We start from the raw sequence: 22,326 nt of genomic DNA on the forward strand, positions 1-22,326 counted from the left end.
AGCAGAAAGCTTTGAGAAATCAAAGAATAAAAGAAAAAAGAAAATATGGCCTGCAGGCAAGTAGAATAGAAGGACATACTTTGTGAGCTGTTTCTCGGGCAAGGAAGAGCTGCTGCTGTAGAACAGAGGTCAAGGAAAGGTGTGAACAAACACCAAGCCCAGTACACCTGGTTTGTCGTTCAAACACTGTCCACCAATTCTACATTACAAAATATGTTTAGAAACAAGAAAAAACAACCACACACACCAGCACCTACACAAAAAAAAAAAGCCAAAATGAAAATAAATCCCCAAAGAAAACAAAGCAAACAAACTAACAAGAAACACTAAACAAACAAACAAAAAAACAGCAAAACCCAAAACCATCCAACCAAACAACTAAAAAAAAACCCCTTAGAATGAACCAAGGATTGTTAATCTTAGAGGGCATCTTAATGCTTAGTAGCAGACACTAGTGTATCCAAATATAAGCTAAACCCCATGATGTTTCATTTTATGTTGATGACAAGGAACACACTGTGAAATGAGCTTTGTACTTTCAGTACATTTTTGCCACTTGAACAGCTGGATTCCCTGAATGGCAGGCCATGGTACTTTAATAGAAGACCATCAAATTATAAATATGAGTAGCAGATCAGATACTGCTGTAATTTAAAGAGCATTTACCTCTATTGCCAAACATAAGCAAGTTCTCTGCATGGGAGGAATACTTCTGACTTTCCAAAGAAAAATACAACAATGATATAGCAATGTTATTTTTTAATTCTGTATATAGCCCTCAAAGCACCTTTTTAAAAAATGTCTTTTTAACTTCACTCTAGAAAAGTAGGAATTACACTGATTTTACCAGGGAATTAAGCAAAAACTTCACAAATCCAAGTACTTTGTTTTCTCCTTCTGCAGTCCTTGAAAAGCCTAAACATATTTCCTATGATGTAAACCACTACAATTATAAAAAAGAACCACAATCTATAGAAAGAGGAGCTATCTCTCAATTCTCCAATTCCATTGATTAAAAAATTATGTTTTTATATGAAACAGGGATTGAAATAGTAAAAAAATCTTTTTAATGTTTTAAGCTGACTGGTGCTATGAACTGAACTTACTACTTCTGAAGTTCATATTTCTTTTTCCTGATACAATCATATGTTTGGAACTTCCACAGATAATTTCATTTCTAGAAAATATGAACAGTTCAAGTTTCCACCAGTACCAGAACTTAGACAGCTGATATGACCACTGAGAAAAATTTAAGTATTATTAGTTCAAAATATTAGAGAACATATAAATCTGGTGAATGAATGATCCAGTCAAGAAATCTGCCTTTCAGCCTAAGAATTCAGTAACAGCACAACTACATTAGCGTTTTGCTAAACTCTCTGAATTACTGCCACAAAGATCTGATTTAGTTAATGTTAATATCCACACAGTATATAGGTGACAGCAGACTAAGCCACATAAATACTACCAATCTTCAAGAGCTTACAGTGCCATAATGTGGTTTCACTAATTTCATTCTTATTTCTCCATTTAAAAAAAAAAAGCATCAAGTTATGTAATTGCTGCACAGGAGCTGAGGTCATAAATGAAGAATACACTAAATTAAAGGCAGAGGTCAGAATCTTAGCCCAGGCATGGGCATGTAATGTTCTCTGTCTTCTAGGGATATATAAGTATGTGTATAACTTCAGAGGCCATTTGATCACCATTGAAGTGGTTCACTTGTCTTGTTTCCTGGTTTAGTGCCCTATTGAGTTTTTCAAACTCTGCATCCTGAACCAATAATATCCCAAACTCTCAGCTGGAAGCAGCATACAGTAGCATTTCAATGGTCCACTTGGTTCCAACTGAACAGTAATTCACTTACTCAAGAGAAGAATGAAAGTGCTGGCCAAAACTAGGGATAGGCATATAGTTGAGGAAGCAAACTAACCAGAGATGGGTAGCTGCCAGAGTGATTATAAAGACTTCTACTAACTGGTAATATTTGTTCTGTATTCCTCTGTCCTACAGGATTTGAACACCTGTCTTAAAATCATATATGACACAAAAGCCAGAAGCTGTCACTATTACAAACAGGTAGTCTAGGGAACAGTTATGAAAGTTCTTAAACTGTGGGGCAAATCAGCTGGTCATTGCAGCAGAAATCACTCCAAGCCTTGTTCAAAAATAGACCTAACCCCTCACTGCTACAGTTCCTTCTAGAACCATTAGTACTCGCTGCCTGTATTTACACTGAAATGCTGTCACTGAGTGACATTCACCACTTTTTCCAGATCTGGATGCCACATTTTGAAGTCAATTTGAAGTTCACTGCCAATGCCAGGTTTACAGCCCTAAATCTGAGAGGGGGCAGTGTTGTTTAACCAGAAAGTGGTGTTGTCTGTCACTGTTAATTACAGCTCTTCCTGCTGGGGTTTTTACAAGAAAGTAGGCCAGCAGGAAGTGTCATTATATTACAGCCTGTGGCTCCATGCATGTGTTCCTAAGTTGACAGTCAGGAGATGTCCTTTTAGCCTTTTTCACTGTACTCTTCAATATGAAAAACAAGATGCTCAGATTGCATAAAAGGATGAAATATGCTATTGCATGCATGTCATAGAAGAGAACAATAGAGGTGCATAAAAAGCAGCTTCCTATTGAGGCAACAAAAACAGTTCCTGGTGTGTTCATGATTTCTGATGTTCCTTTTCAATTTATCTGGCAAAGCTTATAAAGACTATGGCAATGAAACTTAGTTGTTTCTCACAGCCTCCATATTAGTTAAAAAATAAGAGACTGATTAGCAGATTTACCAGGTCATAAGGCTTTGAGAGACAAAGGAAGGGGAGAATAGCTGCCGAGGAGAGATATACTCTGAGCTACCCACCCAAAGAGAAAAAGCTCAAAACATAAAGTTTGAGGTACTCATGACACCTCCCTATGCCCCTGTTTTTGCACCTATGTAATCCCCTTAATATGCATGTTGAATTCCAGAAGAGGCTTTTAAAAACACTGTCATATCAAAACATTAATGAGATGTGAAAGAAAGATATGTATCAATATGGAGCAGATGTTGTCATTGTCAAAAAAGGGAGGTAAAATTTCTACAGTCCTAGAAAAACATGATTAAAGCTCACCAAGCATCTGAAGGTTCCTGTGACCTCTAAGGTGGTGACCAATATAATGGACTTACACACTTGCAAATTCTCTTCCTAGTAAAGAGCTACCATCAAACCATACTACTTTCTGCATTCAGTTTCACACCAACTGCATCAATAAAAGCATTCCAAGCACTTAACTGATTGTAGGCAAATTTTTCAGAATAAACACTATCAGTCAAGGATTAGATCTATGAAACCACAGAAAAAATCACTTGGAGTTTGAGAAGCAATCTGAAAATGAGCCTTCTATTACTTTAAATATTAGAAGCCCTGCATTTTCCATGAATTAAAAAAACAAAAATCAGGTAAAAAAAATCCAAACACGGACCAAACCCCACTCAGTTTGAGAACAATGCTGAATTACAGCCAAAACACCCTTATGATCAAAAAAGCAATTTAATGTCACTGTACCTGTTAACTTACCTCAACAAAAGCTGCAGTTATAAAACCATTTTCTTGATAGGTTGAACAATGCAAAAGGTATCATTCCAGTATAATGAGCATAATTCTTGATAGACACAAGAAATGCTTGGCCTTATTTCTAACAAGAATTGAGTCATCACTGCAGTCTGACACCTTCCACAAAGTAAGTTTCAAATGCTTTTTTTGATTCTTTTTAATTTTATATATACATATGTTTTGTTGTAATCTTTTTGATTTTCCATGAGAAGAATAATGATTCATTTTCAAGACCATTTAGGGTCCATATCTCCTCTCATTTTTATCATTACACCCCTTAAGTGAGACATTGCCTAAAAAAATTAGGACATAATAAGTAAACCATTTAAAGGAATCCATCTCTGAATCCAGCTTTGGAAGCCTGACAAATTTTGTTTAAAAAATCCATCAGAAATTGCAGTATCAGTTTAAATTAAATTTGAAATTCAAAACTTCAGCCAAGATGAAGTAGCATTTTAAATATGCTACAAAATAACCCCCACAGTTAATGTAATACCAGCTGATTACTCAAATCCCAAACATAATTGAAACACTACATTTCAACATGAAAAATATGTATGAATTGCCATGAACACCCAGCAAAAAGAGTTCTTACCTTCATAAATAGCTTTGAAGCCTTGGGCACTGACAGCAAAATCTGTGGTGAAACAAAGGGTGAGGATAGATCCTGTGCTTACAATAGATGATGGAAGCTGAAATCCAGATAACCTGTGTAATAAAAAGGCACAAATTACTAACACTTTTTGTAATAAAGTCCGTTAGTAGATGTGATGAGCATTATGATAAACATCATGTTTTCACATTTGAACTGAAAACACATGATGGGCTTCATCCTGACACATCTCTAAACATTTACTGCAAAATTTCAAACATGTTCTTGACTTTTAAAACTCTCCTATGCTAACACATCTAAGCACTCTGCAGAATACAATGAAAGACAGACCTGTTTGTACCTACTAAAGACTTTTTTGTGTGTGTGTTAGGACTCATTTTAAGATAAAGACAGGTAAATTTAGGACACCTAGAAGTAGATACTCAGGCGTTGACTCACTCAGAGATACTATAATTTGACATAGCTTAGACTATCCTGTCTATCCTCCTGCTGCTGGTGCTGCTTCAGAAAAAACATGGATGTCATATGCTCGGTGTGATAAACATTAACTGACAAGAAAACAAATAAAACCAGCAAACTTCCATTTAAGAGCTTCAGAAAAAAAATTACCTTACATTTCCCCTCTCACTAGTGTCTTACCTTCACATAAAAAAATGGAATTTTTGATAAGCTATAATTATGTTGTAATACTGATTATAAGACAATTTCCCAAAATCTCGATAATTTTGAGGGTAAAATTAATTAAAGAAAAATATTTAGATCCTTTACTGAAACATCACTAAACACAATTTGTTAGACCTGGCTGATACTAGTGAGATTTTTTTTAATGAATAATTTCTCATAAGTAAGATATGACACCATTACTGTCCCACAAAAACAAAACTATACTGGTAGCTTATCCAATCCCTAGTTCATTTCTATATCATGCAATAGGGATCCATGATTTAGTATGTATAAAATAACCCTGCCAGAAAACCAGCTTTTGTTCAAATTTCACTCTGAAAGAATTTCTTAGACACTGAAACAGGTCACTTAAAAAGAAAAATAGGCAAAAAAAAAAGCAAACATAAAAAGTCCACCAAAACTCCCTTTTTTTTTAAGATCTAGATGGTCAAGACAATCCATGTCTTTAAAAAAAAACAAAGAAAAATAAAATAAAAAAAACCCACCCTGGCCTTGAGAATTATGTTATAGTTCATTAATTGGCATCCAGAACTACAGAATAACTGTAAAGAAAATATTAGTAGAGCAGTGTCACTGAACTAGATGTCCTTCGTAAAATTAGGTTTAATAAAGACCACTTTCATATATAAAAACACATAAGAGGAACTCCATGCTTCAATTACACCAGACAGGTGGTTTCCCATCTCTTGCCAATTTTGACCTTTGGAAAATAAATAGGAGAGTCAGAGATCAAAGCAAGAAGAGCTTTAAATATGGATAAAGGTACACAGTCAAGGTGACGTAATTCAGCAAAAAGCTTTCTGCAATTTCTTCTTTCATTTTAAGCAACATTGTCTCCATTGTGGTAATTAGCTGTTTGCTTTAATCTTTTTACCTTCTGTGTACTTGTCAACCTAATATTCCTATTCTTTTCCACCTAATTTATTCCAATTCTAGAAATAACCAGGTTGATTTTCCCATCAGTCTTCAAACTGCAGAACTACCATAAGGCTTGCCATATCTTATGCTCATGCTTTGGTATGTTCTCTCACCTTAACCAGACATTGCAGTTTTTAGGGAAATGTGCCTCTTGTACTATTTAATAAATTAGAGTGGTTATCTCTTCTGCCCTATATCTGGAGTGTACTCTCTGACAGTTCATTATTAATTTAGCTATGTATTTTCTGATCTTACTTATATGTCTCTCTCTTCTTTGAAAAGTGATTCAAAGAGTTCTTGTTTTAAGGGATGGGCTTTGGGGTTTTTCAAATAGCTAGTATTTCCTGCTAAATTGCAGGAAACTAGCATGCATTGTAGGGGAAGAAAGGAAAATCAGCTTGAGTCAGAAGCAGCTAGCCTCAATATTTCACACTACATGGGAAAAGCAAAAAAAGACCTCACAATAAAAAGACTAAAAAAAGTTACATCAGTGCAGAGTTACAAATCTTTTGCTCACTCATTCCTGTTTTCTTGGTCTGATTTGGTTCACATAAATGTACTTATCTGAGCTGTGAGTGGACATCCTGAGTTCTTGGTATAGTTTCTACACCAGCCTGCTTTGATCCTGTGTCACTCCTACAATATGGATTCTTAGGAGCCAAATAATTTTTTTTCTATAGCATCCTCCTCGAAATACCAAAAGATCAATATTTAGGCTGACATTGCAATTCGGATTAAAGGAAGACAAATGCATTATTTTATCCTCTAAGTCAGTGCACTTAAAGGTTTTGCAGATTTACAGGTATGAGAGACTGGAATGCTAATGGTTAATGACTTAAAACATCCTTGCTATTTGGGGATGCAGCAGGGTTCTTTGCCAGGCCAGGTTTGCACACCCACCCACCCAAGGGGGACAAGGAGAGTTGTATATGTGCTGGATTTTGAGCCACATAGAGAGAAGGCAGGTAAGAAGCAAACCCTGCAGAGGAAGGGCAGTGCTTTTTGCCTTTAATGTCCTCCTATTTCACAACTGCTTCAGTTCTAAAACCACCCCCATCTACTTTCCCTGAGGAAATATTCACAGGAGATGTTCACATGTAGGCCTGAAGGTATTTTTCCCTTCTGATGGGGCATAACTGGCTCAGACCAAGATGGCAACCACAACTCTGATCAAGAGACAGATAACCAAGTCTCATTGCTGGATCCATAGGCAGTGGTGTCTTTCTACTCTTATTCTTTCCTTCTCTCTTTTGTATACATTTTCTAAAGTGTTCATTTTTTGCTTTTAAGTTCCTATATTACTAAAGATAATAACAATCAAAAGAGCTACATACCTGCTTTCATTTGCAAGACAATTGTTCTAAAATAAACCCTACACATATAAACACCAGTTGTTCAGTTTCACTTAACTCTAACCTCCCCCAAGGTTTCTATTAATAAGAAACTGGGTTACCCTCATCTTCTCAAGTGGGTCATAATTACAGGAAAAGGCAAATATGTGAGGAAACTTCAGGTATGTCAACTTGAATTGTATTTTATCAAGATCTTTATATTGCACTAATCCAAAAACCATTTACAGGCTGCCTAGGTGCCTGTATGTCTTGCCTGCCTGGCCACTCCTAGCCAGCCGTGCTGCAGGCGGTGGCGCCTGGCTGGCAGAGGAAGCATGACAAGTGAGTGATTCCCCAACATGGAACTTGGACAAGATTGACTTCTCAGCTCTGTGAGATTTTGCCAAAATTTTTAAATTAGTGGAACTTATTTACAATGATACCTACAAGCGGCAGTTTTTCTTCTAGTCAAAGTGGAGGGCGTACAGACATGTGAGGGAAAACAACATGGTGACACCAAGGTCAGCGGAAAAAAAAGGAGGAGGAGAAGCTGCTTCAAGCATTGGAGCCGAGATTCTTCTGCAAGCCATGGTGAGGACTACAGTAAAACAAACTGTTCCCTTGTAATGCATGAAGTCCAGAGGAAATGCAGAAATTCACTTGCATGGGAAAAGTGCTCACATCAGAGGGGTGGATTCAGGGAAAGCTGTGGTCTAGTGGGAGACCCGAACAGAGAAAGAGGGCCCCTGCTTCCAGAGACAGAGCCCTTGCTTCCAAAGTAGAGCAGCCTATCCTTAAAAGACTGCACCCCATGGATGAGTGATCCATGTCACAACAGTCTTGAGATGACTGTTTGCCCATAGGAGGGATCCCACAGTTCTGTTACAGCATAACAAAAAACCACGGCATAACAGGAAAAAGACTCCTCTCTTTGGGTAAGCAGAAGACCTTGACTGACGAACTGACCAAAACCCCAACACCCTGTCTCCCTCCACTGTCAGTGGGGAGAGAGGGGCTGGGGGCAAAAAAAAAAGGTGGTTTTAAGGCTCATTTTATTCTCATTAGCCTCTTCTGGCTCTGTTAAAAATAAATTTACTTTGTACCTTTAAATTTGAATCTGTCTTGCCCTTAGAGTGTATTTTTCTCACAATCCTTAACTCACAAGCCCTCAGTTAATTTTGTTCCCTTTCCTCTGCCCAACTGTACCAGGTAAGGGTAAGCAAATGACTGGCGTTTGGCCAGTGTCACACCACAGCACTCACTAACCCTCATAACAGGATGGGAGGAAAAAATAAGTCAGAAATGTTCTTGGGTCAGGATACAGACATGGAGATCAATTGTTAATTATTGTCATGAGCCAAAGAGATTTGACTTGGGGAAATTAGCTCATTTTATTACCAACTAAAATATGTTTGGACTCTGAGAAACAACGATAGAGTAATCAAAACCTTTTCTCCCCAGGGTCAACTTCATTCCTTCCTTTCCCAACCCCTCCACCTCTTCCCTTACCAAGTGCAGGGAATGGGGGCTCATCCACAGCTGCTCTGCAGCTTCTAACACCTCACACTTTTACCTTGTTCCAGCCTGGGCTTTCCAAAATCCGTGGTATCTTCAGGAAACTTCCTCCTCTTGCTCTGCCATGGCCTCTTCCACAGGCTGTGGGGGAATCTCTGCTCCAGGCCTGCGGCACCTCCTCCTCCTCTCACCTTGGAGGTCTCACAGCTTGTCTCTCATTAGCTTTTCCTCTCGTTCTCTCTGTGGTGTTTTCTCTCCTCTCTCACATGTTTCCCGAGCTGCCCCTGCCCCGGCCATCGCTCAGCTGTGTCCTCCCCTCACGGAGCCCCTGCAGTCCCTGCTGGGAGCCTGGGCACCCACACCCTGTGCAGCCTCAATGGTACAACCAAACACTTCAGTGCACCTCAATTCATGAATTACAAAGTCAGGCTATTAATATGTCATCTCACCAATTAGTATTTAAAATCAGTTTAAACTACCTCGATATCTGGACATGAGAGAAGCCACTGCAGTTATTTACAAGAAGCTGTTAACTCCAATTATTCCACATAAAACAGCAGCAGTGCTATGACAGCACATTTACAGGACACATATCCATAACATGACCTTTTACAAAGCCACTTGCTGTCAGCAGCAAGAAGAGTTACCTACAGGGTACAACACCGAATGGTTCTTCAGGCCAAAAGATCAGCACCTCCATTCCAAAAAACCAGGCTTTTACCTGCCACATGTGAAATCACAGAAGCTTTATCTTAATAATTTACATCTATTGTGATGCCTAAAAGGAGTGGACATTTAAAACCTTAGACATTATCTCATACATATAGGTAGCAGAAGATTAGTACAAGATCCATAATTTATAATTGATTTTCTATCACAGAATATAAATAGATATATATTTAAATTATATTTAGTCCGACTGACCTCAGCCTCAACTTTTTTCTTTATGTCACAGAAAAATGGAAGATAAAGAAAGCAAATTGTTCAAGCTTAACTAAAAATAAATTGCAGGAATTCTAACATTAATATTTTGCTAGTAGAGCAAGGTTCCTTATTATCCAAACTCACCAAGTCCATTCAATAAGCAGAAATAAGCTAATAATAAGATGAATGTTTTTGATGTATTTGGCCTTGAGGAAAAGCAATTGATCTCTCTAGATGCCACCAAGGAGCCATGGCAGCAAAGGTCTGCTGTGGGAAGCCCTGATGGTGCCCAGCAGTTTGTGCCTGCAGTTCCATGGGTTCCTAAGGGAGCAGGAACATGAGGTGACCTGGCCAAACCAGCACCCAGCTGGGAAGGGAACTGAAGAGATGGCAGCTCCCAGGCATGGGAGGTGGGCCAGGGGCTTCCAGGGGGTGCAGCTGCTGGCAAAGGCAGCCCACCAGCAAGCTCCAGTGGCTCCAGTGGCTCCAGTGGCTCCAGCCTGGCCACCACGCAGGGAGACAGCAATTCCCAGAGATGCTGGTGGATGGGCTAGTGGGGTTGTCACTTATGCAGAGGAGGACTTGCCTAGTGGGAAACCACTGCACTTCCCCACAGTCACAGACACCAACAGAATAAAACAGCCAGCTCGTGTCTCAAGTGCCCGGCAGTCACTGAGACTGACAACTGATTAATAAATGAATCAATGGGCCACAGCACTGGGCTATGGCCATGCAGAAATGCCTTCTATTTTATTGCTATTTCTACCTGCTGTACACAAAATGCAGCCACATAAATGGTTTCATGTGTCTATGTGATAAATGACATGGAGAGAAAACATCAGCTAATATTTGATAAAACTGGACAGAAAAAAAGCAACACTCTAGAGTGCCAAAAATCAAAGTGATACCATAAACCCTTAATGCCAGAGGACTAAAACTAATGTTTTACCTTCAAAAGAAGTTATTTCACTTACTATAAAGCTAATGACTTTTTGTGCTTAAGAAAAAAAAGCAAAAAAACACAGCTGAAACTTTTAAATAAAGTAATTTATTCTGAGTTACTTGACTACATAACCAGAAATTGAGTCATGAAAACAAAGATCTTTCAGGGATTTTGTCACCCATGTCTTGTCAAACAGTTAAGATATGTTCTTAAAAAACATTTGCACTTGTCATTTTAAGCTTCATTATGTGAGTAATGTCTGTTTACTCTAACATATAGATGTCACATCAGTGATCTTTTGGGAAAGTGCGTCCTGTTATTCCACATAAATATATACAGGATTCTGTTATTTTACATAACTTCACTTGTGAAGCTAGCTTGCATTTCCTATGTCAGAAGGCTTTAGAGAGGGATCCACATCAGCCTGGGAAAAATATTACAACAATGAACCGTTGTTTAAACTTTAGAATAAATGAGGATGAATTTTATTTGAAACTTTGTTTTAGAAATCCATTATGGAACATCCATAATGCTGTATAGTATATTCTTGCTCCCACTTGTGAGCTGCTTGGGGATGAAAAATTGCACAGAACTCTTCAGTTGGAAAAAAAAAAACAAACAACAAACCAAAAGAAAAATCAAACAAACAGAACCACTAAAAAAAAAAAAAAAAAAAAAAAAAACACCCCAAAACCAAAGAAACATACTGGAACTCACAAACCCTCAAAACCTATCAAAGGAAAACAAATTGTATTTTATGCCTTTCCTAAATGAAATTTAGACAGGGGAAAAGTCTGTGAAGAGGATTCTTTTGACAGGCCAGGTACTAATAACTGAAAGATCACCCACATTTCCACTTCTGTAGCGTTTATAGGCTCACTTTATATTAGAGTATCACAGCACCTCCACAAAAACCAGTGACATGAAGCCAGTGTAAATGGAATGATAACAAGTGGCTTAGAAGCCCTGCAACACAAAAAAAATTGCCTGAGGGGGGGAAATGTATCAATTTTTGGAGCCTTCTTTTAAAAGTTTTACAAATTGAATTGCACTAGTACTGCCAACTGAAAAATCCCCTACTCCAACCTTCTTGCTGGTTTTACTTTAGGCAAAGGCCTTGAGACAACAGAAAATATGCTAGCACATATTTGAATAGATACAAACAGCATGTTTGTCTTAGCAACAATAGGGAGATATCTAAAAAATACATTACTGTTCAAATAAGAGTGTATTTAACAAACAGTTTATATAGTGTTCAGTGCTCCTTCTGTAAGGAAGACTAAATATTTGGGCCCAGAACTTTATTCTAGAAATGTGTGAAGCTGTAAATATAGTCTATTATACATACAAAAATTTGAAATACTGACAGATTTTCATTATCTGTTTTTCCCAAGCTGGATGAACTGGCTTTTTTTTGTTGTTGTTCTTGCTCAATACAAAATACACGCTAACGATTGAAATCTTAATAAAAATCATGAAGAACATTCAGATCACCGTTCACTAATGCAAATTATTTCAATCCAGTGCTTGAAAGAGACTTATAAAAAAGGTGGGGAAAGACTTTCTAGTAAGGCCCATTGCAATAGGACAAGGGGCTATGGTTTTAGACTTAAAGAGATTAGATTTACACTAGATATAAGGAAGAAGTTCTTTATTTTGAGGGCGGTGAAACACTGGAACAGTTGCCCAGAGAGGTATGGATCATCCCTGAAAACATGAAAACATTCAAATTCAGATTGGATAATGCTCTGAGCAATGCAATGGAGTTGAAGATGTCACGGCTCATGCAGGGAGTATTGGACAAGATGACCTTTAAAAGTCCCTTCCAACCTAAAGTAATCTGTAATTCTAGGACTCTAGAAATTCAACTACACTGCAACTTGTAGACAGATTGGGAGTTAGGGGAATAGGATGGATGTATTTAAATATTTAAAATCAAAAGAAAGTTAAAATAATTTATCTTACTTTGAGCAATACATTTTGGCAAAATAAATTTAGGTTATGTCCAAATAATTTGGAATTTCACTGGAAATGTTTCTTATAGCTATAAGACAAAAAGCTGTACTTAAGGAAGAGCAAGTGATGAAGTTCCAAACCAGCAATCAAGTGACACCTTTCCTTCATCTTCTGTGTCTTCTGTACCTGTTCAGCTTAAATAATCTTTTCAAAGTGGTTTTATATGCTACACATATTATAAATATATCCCTATGAGATTTTCACTTAATAAAATAATATATACTTTTTCAGAACTGAGAGAAGGATTTTCCTTCACTGTCACCTCATTATGATTTTATTTTTTCCCTCTGAATTAATTGTTCTGACAACTCTATTTTAAAAGGGTCAGGCTTTGACAGTTTTAGACTATCTGCACAAAGCTCACTACATTAACTTTCTGCTCCTATGTTTTTACTCCCGAGAGCTATGACATTCTTCTTTTCTATGCAAACCTTTGAAGTCTGTCTATTATTTCTACCCATCATACTTGAAGTTTAGTACAGTATGTATCATTTATTGCTTGAATACCTCCTGTCAAAACTGCTGCTTGGTTGTTTGTCCTTTATAAGAAAGAAATCTAGTGGGTATTTCAGTGAGTCATAAAGTTCATTTTATCTAAATTTAACTTTAAAAAAAAATCTTTTGAAGCTAACTAGTTTTGATAGTTTCAAGTGGCATTTAAAAGAAGCGGTTGCTGCTACTATTATGAAATAATGATCGGTTCTAGACATGTTTTAGAATTGTGTGCGGACTATCTCTGTACTTATTGTATTTAGCATCATATATTTGTCTTTTTCTTCATTATGTCACTTGTCATCTCCTTTGGACATATTTTTGAAGTATTCAAAACCTTCAGGAAGATAAGTCATCTGTGGAGTTCAGAGCATAAATTTAAAGATAATTCCTATGTTGAGCATGAGTGGGCTGTAAAAGAAAAGGGGGAGGCACTGCACATACCAGAATATCTGACATAGGCAATCAAGACATGGAGATGTGGACTTTAACCAGTAAATCTATTTAGAGAGTATATAGGCAGGCCTGGAGGGAAAAGCAGTGATGTAGCTTCTTTCTTACCCTGTGACAAGAATCACATACCATGGCAGAGATCCATAATCCTTAATAAAGCTCATGATGCACCTGTGAAATCTGGAGTTATTTGTACATATTTGCTGAAGTCCTTAATTTTGTATCTTTGCTGACTTTTTCACCCATGCTAAAAATATTTAGCTATCACATTTTTGATATCTTTTTTTTTTCTACACTAGCATTTGCCATTGTATTTCTTCAGTATAGCAGTTAATGAATCTTAGACTTGCTGTGACTTTTATAACCAGGATTCTTTCCTTAACTTTAAGATCAAAAATATTGATGTTGAAATGTCAGTTTATTTTCAGAATATTCCTCTCTTGTAAATATTCTATTGCAGTGGTGTATTTTAGTGTACTGAATTCCTATTGTGATCTACCTCAAATTTCTAGTATGCCTACAGATTTTAATGATTACCCTCAAAGTGCCCTCTCTATGCTATCACCTTATCAATGTGCCCTCTAATCAGCTCTTCAGCAAATTCAGAAGTAATGAAGCAGAACAATCTCTTGTTACATTTCATGGTGAGCAAATTTTGGTAGCTTCAGCCTGAAATATCACATTCCAAAAGCAAATTAGGAATACAACTTGATTGAGAGATATTTCATCTTTCTCTCTGAGTGTTTTTTGTGTTAATATTTTAAGTCACCTCGGTAGAGGTTTGCCCTAGGATGAATAATTTGATGCTTGAACTCCTCCTATCAGAACATTTTATCTTGTTCTCCTGTCCTTTAATCCTTACATATATAATATATCATTTCAGGCCTTATGATCATCATTGAGATTAACTATAGTAATATCATTTTTAGTTTGGAACAAATTGTTTCTTATGGATGACTTACCCTAATAACTATGTTCAGGTGAGTCATATTTTGCTAGTTTAAAATATTCTGACTCTAAGTGCTCCTTCCAAAAAAATGGTATATGCAAAGCTTTTCTTTTTCCTCATGCTTTCAATTTCAGCAAAATCTCTCTTAATATTTTATTTCATTTGTGCATTAGCCCCAAGCAATAGGTATTGCACAGTTACCTGAAGCAAGGTGCATATTAGGCAAATTCTGCCATTAAATTTCTGCAGGACAGTGGCAGTGCTCTGCATTATCTGTTAGCCTATTACATGTCACTCCTGCAGATGGTCTAGTGACAGCTGCCTGAAGCTGCGGTTAGCTACTCATGTGTGTCCAGATGCTGCCAGATCTCAAATCTGGACACAGGTAATAATCTTATGGGTTTACCTTAAACACATACTGGATACCACCAGGACACTGAAGTGATCTGCAGGACTCTGATATCTGTTTCTACGGGCAGCCTACAGGCTCCCCAGAAGTACCTACAAGAAGAGATGGAGTGGGCAGATATAACATTATTTGATAGGGAGGAAGGCAATGATAAAAGAATTACTACTGAAGGTATGTGTTTTAATTTTGTTTTCCATTTCAATTTTTCATTTTTCTTGTTAATTTGAATAAGAGTTTTAGCTAAACCTATTGCTTAGAATTGTATTTTTATTTGAGTGTATTTATATTGTCACTGGCTCATATTTATGTAGAAGAGTTTGCAATCCTTGCCTTTTTCTCATTAAAGTGCTGACTTCTGCAATTTGTTGTTATTTTAATGTCAGATAATATGTTCGTGGTGAAACATCTTCTCAAGTCTCTGATGCTCTTTGTGGCTAGAGAAGGGTTTTAATACCAAACCACTGCAGAAGATTTCATATGCCTATGGAACAGTCATGGCATGAGCTGCAGCATACTTAGGTATTCCCCTGATAGGGTGCTCAGATGGAGCTTTCTGACCTCTCCAAGTAGTGGGTGGTAGAGAAATAAGTAAGAGAGGTATGAAATAATTAAGAAACAGTAACTATTATTTGGATGGATGACAGAACAAAAAGCAAGAGAACCACTGAGACCAAAATAATAATGAGTTTCATCTATGCTACTATGAAAAACATAAGATGTGAGTGAATGCTGCTTATCCAAAAGCTATTAGGAAAGAAAAAGCTGTGGGAGGGAATGTCATGTTTGATGGGAAAAGAAGGTAGCATTAGTTAACACAAAGAAAATTTGGCTTATTTGAAAAAGATTCTCAGGGAAAACATCATAGGGAATGTTAGCAGAGACTACTAAATAGAGAACCAGATGAAAGGAATCCATTTTTGCTGGAATTTTTTAACTTCTTTTTTATGCTCCAGATCCAATTAAGCTGCATGCAGAAAATGAAAGTGTAAGCCTGTCTCCAGAATTCAACTCTTTCGTTGAATGAACATCTAAACCAACATGTTTGTCTAACACCTATGGAAGAAACCTAGCCAGATTAGCCAGCATGACAAAAGTTTGTAATTTTTAAATATCCCTCAAGAAAAAGGCTGCTTGGACTGAGACAAGATGGGGGTGTGAAAGGGAAGTGAAAAACTGCATAAGATTATTGGCAATTCCTTCAACTACTGAACTAGAATAAAAAGGCAAATATCAGCCAAGAAGATGGAACACAATCCAACTGTAAATGACACCTTTCTTGCCATTGCTCCTAAAACCATCATGGTTTACTGAGGTAAGGTTTGCTTAGGTCAAGTGTCAATGTAAATGCAGGGACCCTGTTTCAAACAACCAAATAAAAATGAGACCTGAAGTTCCAAATATCAATTCAAACAGAAAGAAAAAGCAAAATAGGCAAGGAGGGGATATTTAATGAAGTTAAAGGGGATAGTTAATACATTAAAAAAAAAAATAAATTAAAGGGCAGAAAAAAACCTACCAAACTTGTTTGGTGTGGTTTTTAGTTTCTCCAACAACTCTGTACTTCTCATACTACTATACTATGATGAAAAGATTTGATTTCCCTTCTCAGTCTGTTCTTTTTCTCTTTAGTTACCTGTCATTTATTTTAATGCTGGGAAAAGGGCAGTGGGAGTGGGAGGGTGGTGTGTTATTATGTCTCCTTACTAGCAGACTCTAGTGATTGCTTTTATTAGTCTGTCATTATTCGCCCTCCTTTCCTTAGAAACCTGTATTTGATCACAGAATGAAAGAGATATGTGGACTAAGTAACCTAATTAAGTTGTTTCAGCTTTATCTGTTGCATATCTGTAGCTGCAGTTTTATTGGTACTGTTGGCCAAACACAAAACCTATCCTTTATTGATTTCTTGATGGAACTGTTTTATTCAGTACTGCAGATGAGAGCACTTTGATCTTTTAATTTCCATGTTTGCTAATATAAAAAGGATTTATGCCATTTATATCCTTTGATGTGGGATCTCTCATTCCATGATAAACTCCACCTATTAAAACAAGTCAAATTTCCTTCCATGTCAGCATCTATTCTGGAGGTGGTTTTGGTTTTGTTACCGTATGAAAAAACAGAACTGCTGTGACAAGTGTGGTTCTCATTAAACATTTTTGCTATTTATGCAAAATATTATGCAGGCTATGCAAAACAAAAGAGAATATTTTTGCAGGATATGTAAAGCAATTTTAATGTGTTCTTTATGGCTATATTTAAATTTTAGCTGCTCCTCCTAGTCTCTTTGATGACAGATAGAGTATGATTCCTTTCACAATATGTATATTTGGAATGTTTTTTTTTTTTCTGTTCTATGAAAATGGTTAAAAGAAGCATTAATAAATTATTAAATTTTATTAATAAATTAATAAAAAAAGAATCCTCTTCTTACTTCTTAATAACAAGAATTTGTGGGCTGTCATTGTTTCCCCATGAATGGGGGTTTTAAGAGTTTGAAGAATAATGCGTAAAAATTGCACAGTTTTAACTCTCCTATATCCCAGGAGAAAATTCCTGAAAATTATCTACTTTGATGCAGGTGGTAGCAGCTGCGATAATAGTATATTTTTAATTTTAAGAAAAAAATAATTCTGTACTTGTGAGCAATTTCCTTTTCTACATTTTACAAGTACAAGCTTATAAAATGTTGATAAAGTAGTACTGCTATAAACTGTAACTTCTTCCTATGTATCCATAAGAAGGAGCTAGGCTTAGCATGGAGATAAGCACGAGGTTCAAAAGAGGCTCCTTGCCTTTCTTTATTTCATGGTGGTCCCAGAGCAAAAGAGGAGAGAGGATCTCAGGTCTTGGCTTTTTCTAGGAAAGGGTCAGGGAGAGGATTTCTGGCTCTCTGCCAATAGGATAGGGGCAGGAGGGAGCAGGTAAGACCTTCCTTATACCTCTGGTATCGAATTACAACATAGTACCATTTCTATTGAAAAAGATCTCTCAGTGGAAGACTCTGGAGTAATTCTAATGTTGTCCTTTGTATAGGAAACAAATTCACTTATGATTGAACAGAATAGTGCATATGATTTTGCAGTCACAGCCTCTTAAATTTACATTACCTTTCTTATGCTTGAGAAGTAAAGAATTTAAAATTACACAATGGATGATATACTGATTAAATTCTTAAATCAATGGATATAAATTGCCTAATGATTTCACTACATGAAAGTAAATTGTCAGACAAGGGAAACTACTAGCAGTGTCCTCCAAGTCTTGGACTAGTCTTATGAAAAGTATTTGTTAATAATTGAAAAAAAGGCAGAAGTATGGTAAAGTAAGACAGACATCTTGTCAGATAGGATGAATGACTGCCTAGAATTTAAATGATTCTGAAGGAAGATGACCTGACTGCCTGCAGTTCTACACAGATAAAATTAGTTGAGAGGAATAGTAGTACCAAAGACTAATAAAATTATATATAAAAAAAACAAACAAACAAACAAAAAAACCTCACAAAAACCACAAAACCAACCAGCCAGACAAATGAAAATCTAAACAAAAATAAACAACAAAAAATTCAAACAAAATAAAAAAGCCCTCTAACACTGACACACTTATTTAAGTGATTTCGGCAAAAGGCCATTAAGATGCTTGGGGTAGAAGGGCATGATTTGGCTTAAGAAGAGGATCAGGAAACTGGGAAAAGGGCAGTAAAAATATAAGCTAAAGCCTGGCTTATGACATCATATTATCAACCATGCTTAATATGTGAGATGGACACAAATTCATCTTTGAGGCGGCTGTGGAAAGGATGAGACACCAGTCTAGAGCTACAAAAAGGAAAATTTCTCTTTGAATATAAGATGTAAATTAAGAAAAAAAAAAAAAAAAAAAGGATTTTTCATTAGTGTTGCTATTCAAATGGAATTCTCTTTTAGGAAAATAAAATAACTTACTACACAAGACTACACAGTACTACACAATGCTACCCAATTCAAACATTAAACCAAGGATTGTACAGTTCACTGGTACTGCCACAAGCTGCCAGAAACAACATCTTCTGCTTGAATTACAGTGATATTTTAGGGCCATTGCTTCAAGGCATCCTTCCTGAAAACCTCTGATCATCTTATTTTGTCTTCTGAAAGGTGCCAACCCCTCTATTTCAGGCTAATGATATTGGTATTGCTGAGTATTTACATAGTAAACACATGCTTTTTGAGTAAATATTACTCTTGTAACACTGGAAATTTATCAGAAAGAAGAGCAGTTGAAAATGCCATGCTGAATATCATATCAGTCTGACAAGTTTGGTCAGACTATTAACCTAAGCCACTACAACAGTCTGAAGAAGAAATCTCTTTGGCAGTTGCCTTGTCAAGAGAGAAATACAGAAAAGTTCTTATGTTTATGCTCAGAGAAATAATTGACTGCTTAAATTTTAAAAACACTGTTAATAAAGTAGTATTAGTAGCTTCTATTAAAATCTCTTAGCTATTAGTTATAGGTGCCATGCTGGAAATCTGCTGTATTTCTGAACATAGCATATGTACTATTAACATGTAGCAAAAATGCAATCAATTGACCTCTCAGTTATTAGAAAGATCTTTAAATAGCATCCTGTAGATAACACCATCATAGAAAAAGATTATCCTGAATGAAGGTAAAGTGCAAAATAAATATGAAGAATTAGAATTCAAGTCTAGCTTTTCAAAGGCAAAACAAGACAAGACATGAAATAAAAATCATAAAAAAGAACATTTAAGATCATTGTTTCAGGAGTGCCTCTCACCATTAAGCAGAAAACACAAACTAGACACTATTTAGACTGCCATCATCACAGCCAATGATGGTGAGGAGAAAAACAAAAAGAGGACATTTTTTTCCAGCCATATTTTCTGCAGGGTTTCTTAGATTCCTGCCACATTTTTCTATAGACAAGAATTAGATTAAATATGATATAATAAAATTAAATACAATCAAGCAAAACTTTCCTGGTTTTATTTTTACTATGGTTTTCACTACATTCCTTCATACTTTTCTATGTAGGCCTTGAACCTAAAATTCAATGCTTCCTTTTTTTTTTTTTTTTCCTTAACGAGGTTCTCTCCACTTAGAACATATTGAATTTGTGGTTAACTCTCCAAAAGTGGATACCATGCATCAGCTAAGGTTTTTCCAGTGGTTAAAGGAAATCAAGGTTTCATTTACATTGCTCACAGAAGACTATTTTCCTGTTTATACATCCCATCATGAACTTTTGTCTTCTTTTATCCTGTGCTGCAATTTGGCAGTTGATATAAATTCACAGAATCACAGAATCATGGGCTCGCTAGGTTGGAAGAGACCTTTAAGATCATTGAGTCCAATCCATGCCCTAACACCTCAACTAAACCATGGCACCAAGTTCCACATCCAATCTTTTTTTAAACACATCCAGAGATGGTGACTCTACCACCTCCCCAGGCAGACAATTCTGTAAAAACTTTTTCCTAATATCCAACCTGCGTTTCCCCTGGCACAGCTTAAGACTGCATCCTCTGGTTCTGTCAGTTGCTGTCTGGAGAAAGAGCCCAACACCACCTGGCTACAGTCACTTCTCAGGGAGTTGCAGAGAGTGATGAGGTCACCCCTGAGTCTCCTTTTCTCCAGGCTGAACACCCCCAGCTCCCTCAGCCATTCTTCACAGGGTTTGTGTTCCAGCCCCTCTCCAGCCTTGTTCCCTCCTCTGGATGTTCAAGTGTCTCAACATCCTTCCCAAACTGAGGGGACAGAACTGGACACAGCACTCAGGGTGTGACCTCACCAGTGCTGAGTACAGGGGAAGAATGACCTCCCTGCTCCTGCTGGCCACACTGTTCCTGACACAGGCCAGGGGCCACTGGCCCTCTTGGCCACCTGGGCACACCCTGGCTCATGTTCAGTGGCTGTTGACCAGCACCCCCAGGTCTCTTTCTGCCTGGGCACTGTCCAGCCACACCATCCCCAGCCTGTAACACTGCAAGGGGGTATTGTGGCCAAAGTGCAGAGCTTGCCACTTGGACTTATTAAACTTCATCTTATTGGACTCTGTCCATCCATCCAGCCTTTCCAGGTCTCTCTGCAGAGCCCTCCTACCTTCCAACAGATCAACACACACTCCCAGCTTAGTGCCATCTGGAAATTTGCTAATAAAAGACTCAATGCCCTCATCCATATCATCAATGAAAATATTGAACAGGACTGGCCCCAGCACAGAGCCCTGAGGGACACCACTGGTGCTGATCCCAGCTGGATGCAGCACCATTCACCACTCTCTGGGCCTGGCCATCCAGCCAGTTCCTAACCCAGCACAGAGTGCTCCTGTCCAAGCTCTGAGCTCCAGCTTTCCCAGGGAATGCTGTGGGAGACAGTGTCAAAGGCCTTGCTGGGTACACAACACCCACAGCCTCTCCTGCATCCACCAGGCAGGTCACCTGGTCATAAAAGAGACCAGGTTGGTCAAACATGACCTGCCCCTCCTAAACCCCTCTGGCTTGGTCTGATCCCCTGGCCATCCTTGGAGTGCTGTGTGATGGCACTCAGTATAAACTGTTCCATTGCCTCGCCGGGTACTGGGGTCAGGCTGACTGGCCTATAATTATCAGGATCCTCCTTCTCACCCTTTTTGTGGATGGGCATAAAATTAGCCAGCTTCCAATCATCTGCAACCTCCCCAGGGAGCCAGGAGTGTGCATAAATGATGGACAGCAGCTTCACAAGCTCATCTGCCAGCTCCCTCATCAGCCTAGGATGAATCCCACTTCTGCCTTCTTATCTGCAGTTACACATCCAGTAGAGAACAAAGGCTGGTCTTACCCTACCTTTTGCTATTAATATATTTTTATAAACATTTTTTATTATTCCTTACAAAAGTTGCCAAACGAAGTTCAAACTGAGCTTTGGCCTCCCTAATTTAAACAGTAAACCTAAGAGCCCTGTATGTTTTTCTAGAAAGCCAACTTTATTCCTTCTGAATTAGTCATCCAGCTGTTGTTAGTTTGGGGGTATTTAATAAAGAATAAAATACAGGTGTTCACAGGTTTTGGCATCACAAAATATTCTGAAAAACTGCACAAGACCGTAGCATCAGAAGAGCACTTTCACTGCTTAGTTTAATTTCTTCTTTTGTACTGATTTGATTTTTTTTCTAATATGTGTATGCTGAAAAGCCACATCAAAAAATTCTTCAATTGCTCACTCTTCAAGAAATTAAAATCTTTTATGAGGTTTTAAGTTTTCAATGTAGGCAGTAGCCCTTCTGATTCATGCCTTTTACATAATGGTGTAATATTCTCTCATAAGAAATAGAAAATTACTAATATTTCTTTAGTGTACTGCTAAAATCCTGCTCTATTTTACAATCCAGATAAATTACTTTATGCCATTAACATTTTAATCTGTTCTGAATAACTCCCATGAAGGCACTCCAGGCAGCAGGAAGACAAAAAATGAGTGGTTTTGCAAA

General features: G+C 37.4%; 1 protein-coding gene across 1 annotated transcript in view; it reads right to left on the bottom strand.

The window, feature by feature from the left end:
• The window catches only part of CSMD1 (CUB and Sushi multiple domains 1), a 1,041,152-nt gene that overhangs the window by 703,505 nt on the left and 315,321 nt on the right, over positions 1-22,326 (bottom strand). The window contains 1 exon segment of the mRNA XM_079329059.1: positions 4,198-4,310. Within this exon segment, the coding sequence (XP_079185185.1) occupies positions 4,198-4,310 (113 nt within the window).

Source organism: Erithacus rubecula (assembly GCF_903797595.1).
Source record: "Erithacus rubecula genome assembly, chromosome: 2".
Lineage (NCBI taxonomy): Eukaryota > Metazoa > Chordata > Aves > Passeriformes > Muscicapidae > Erithacus > Erithacus rubecula.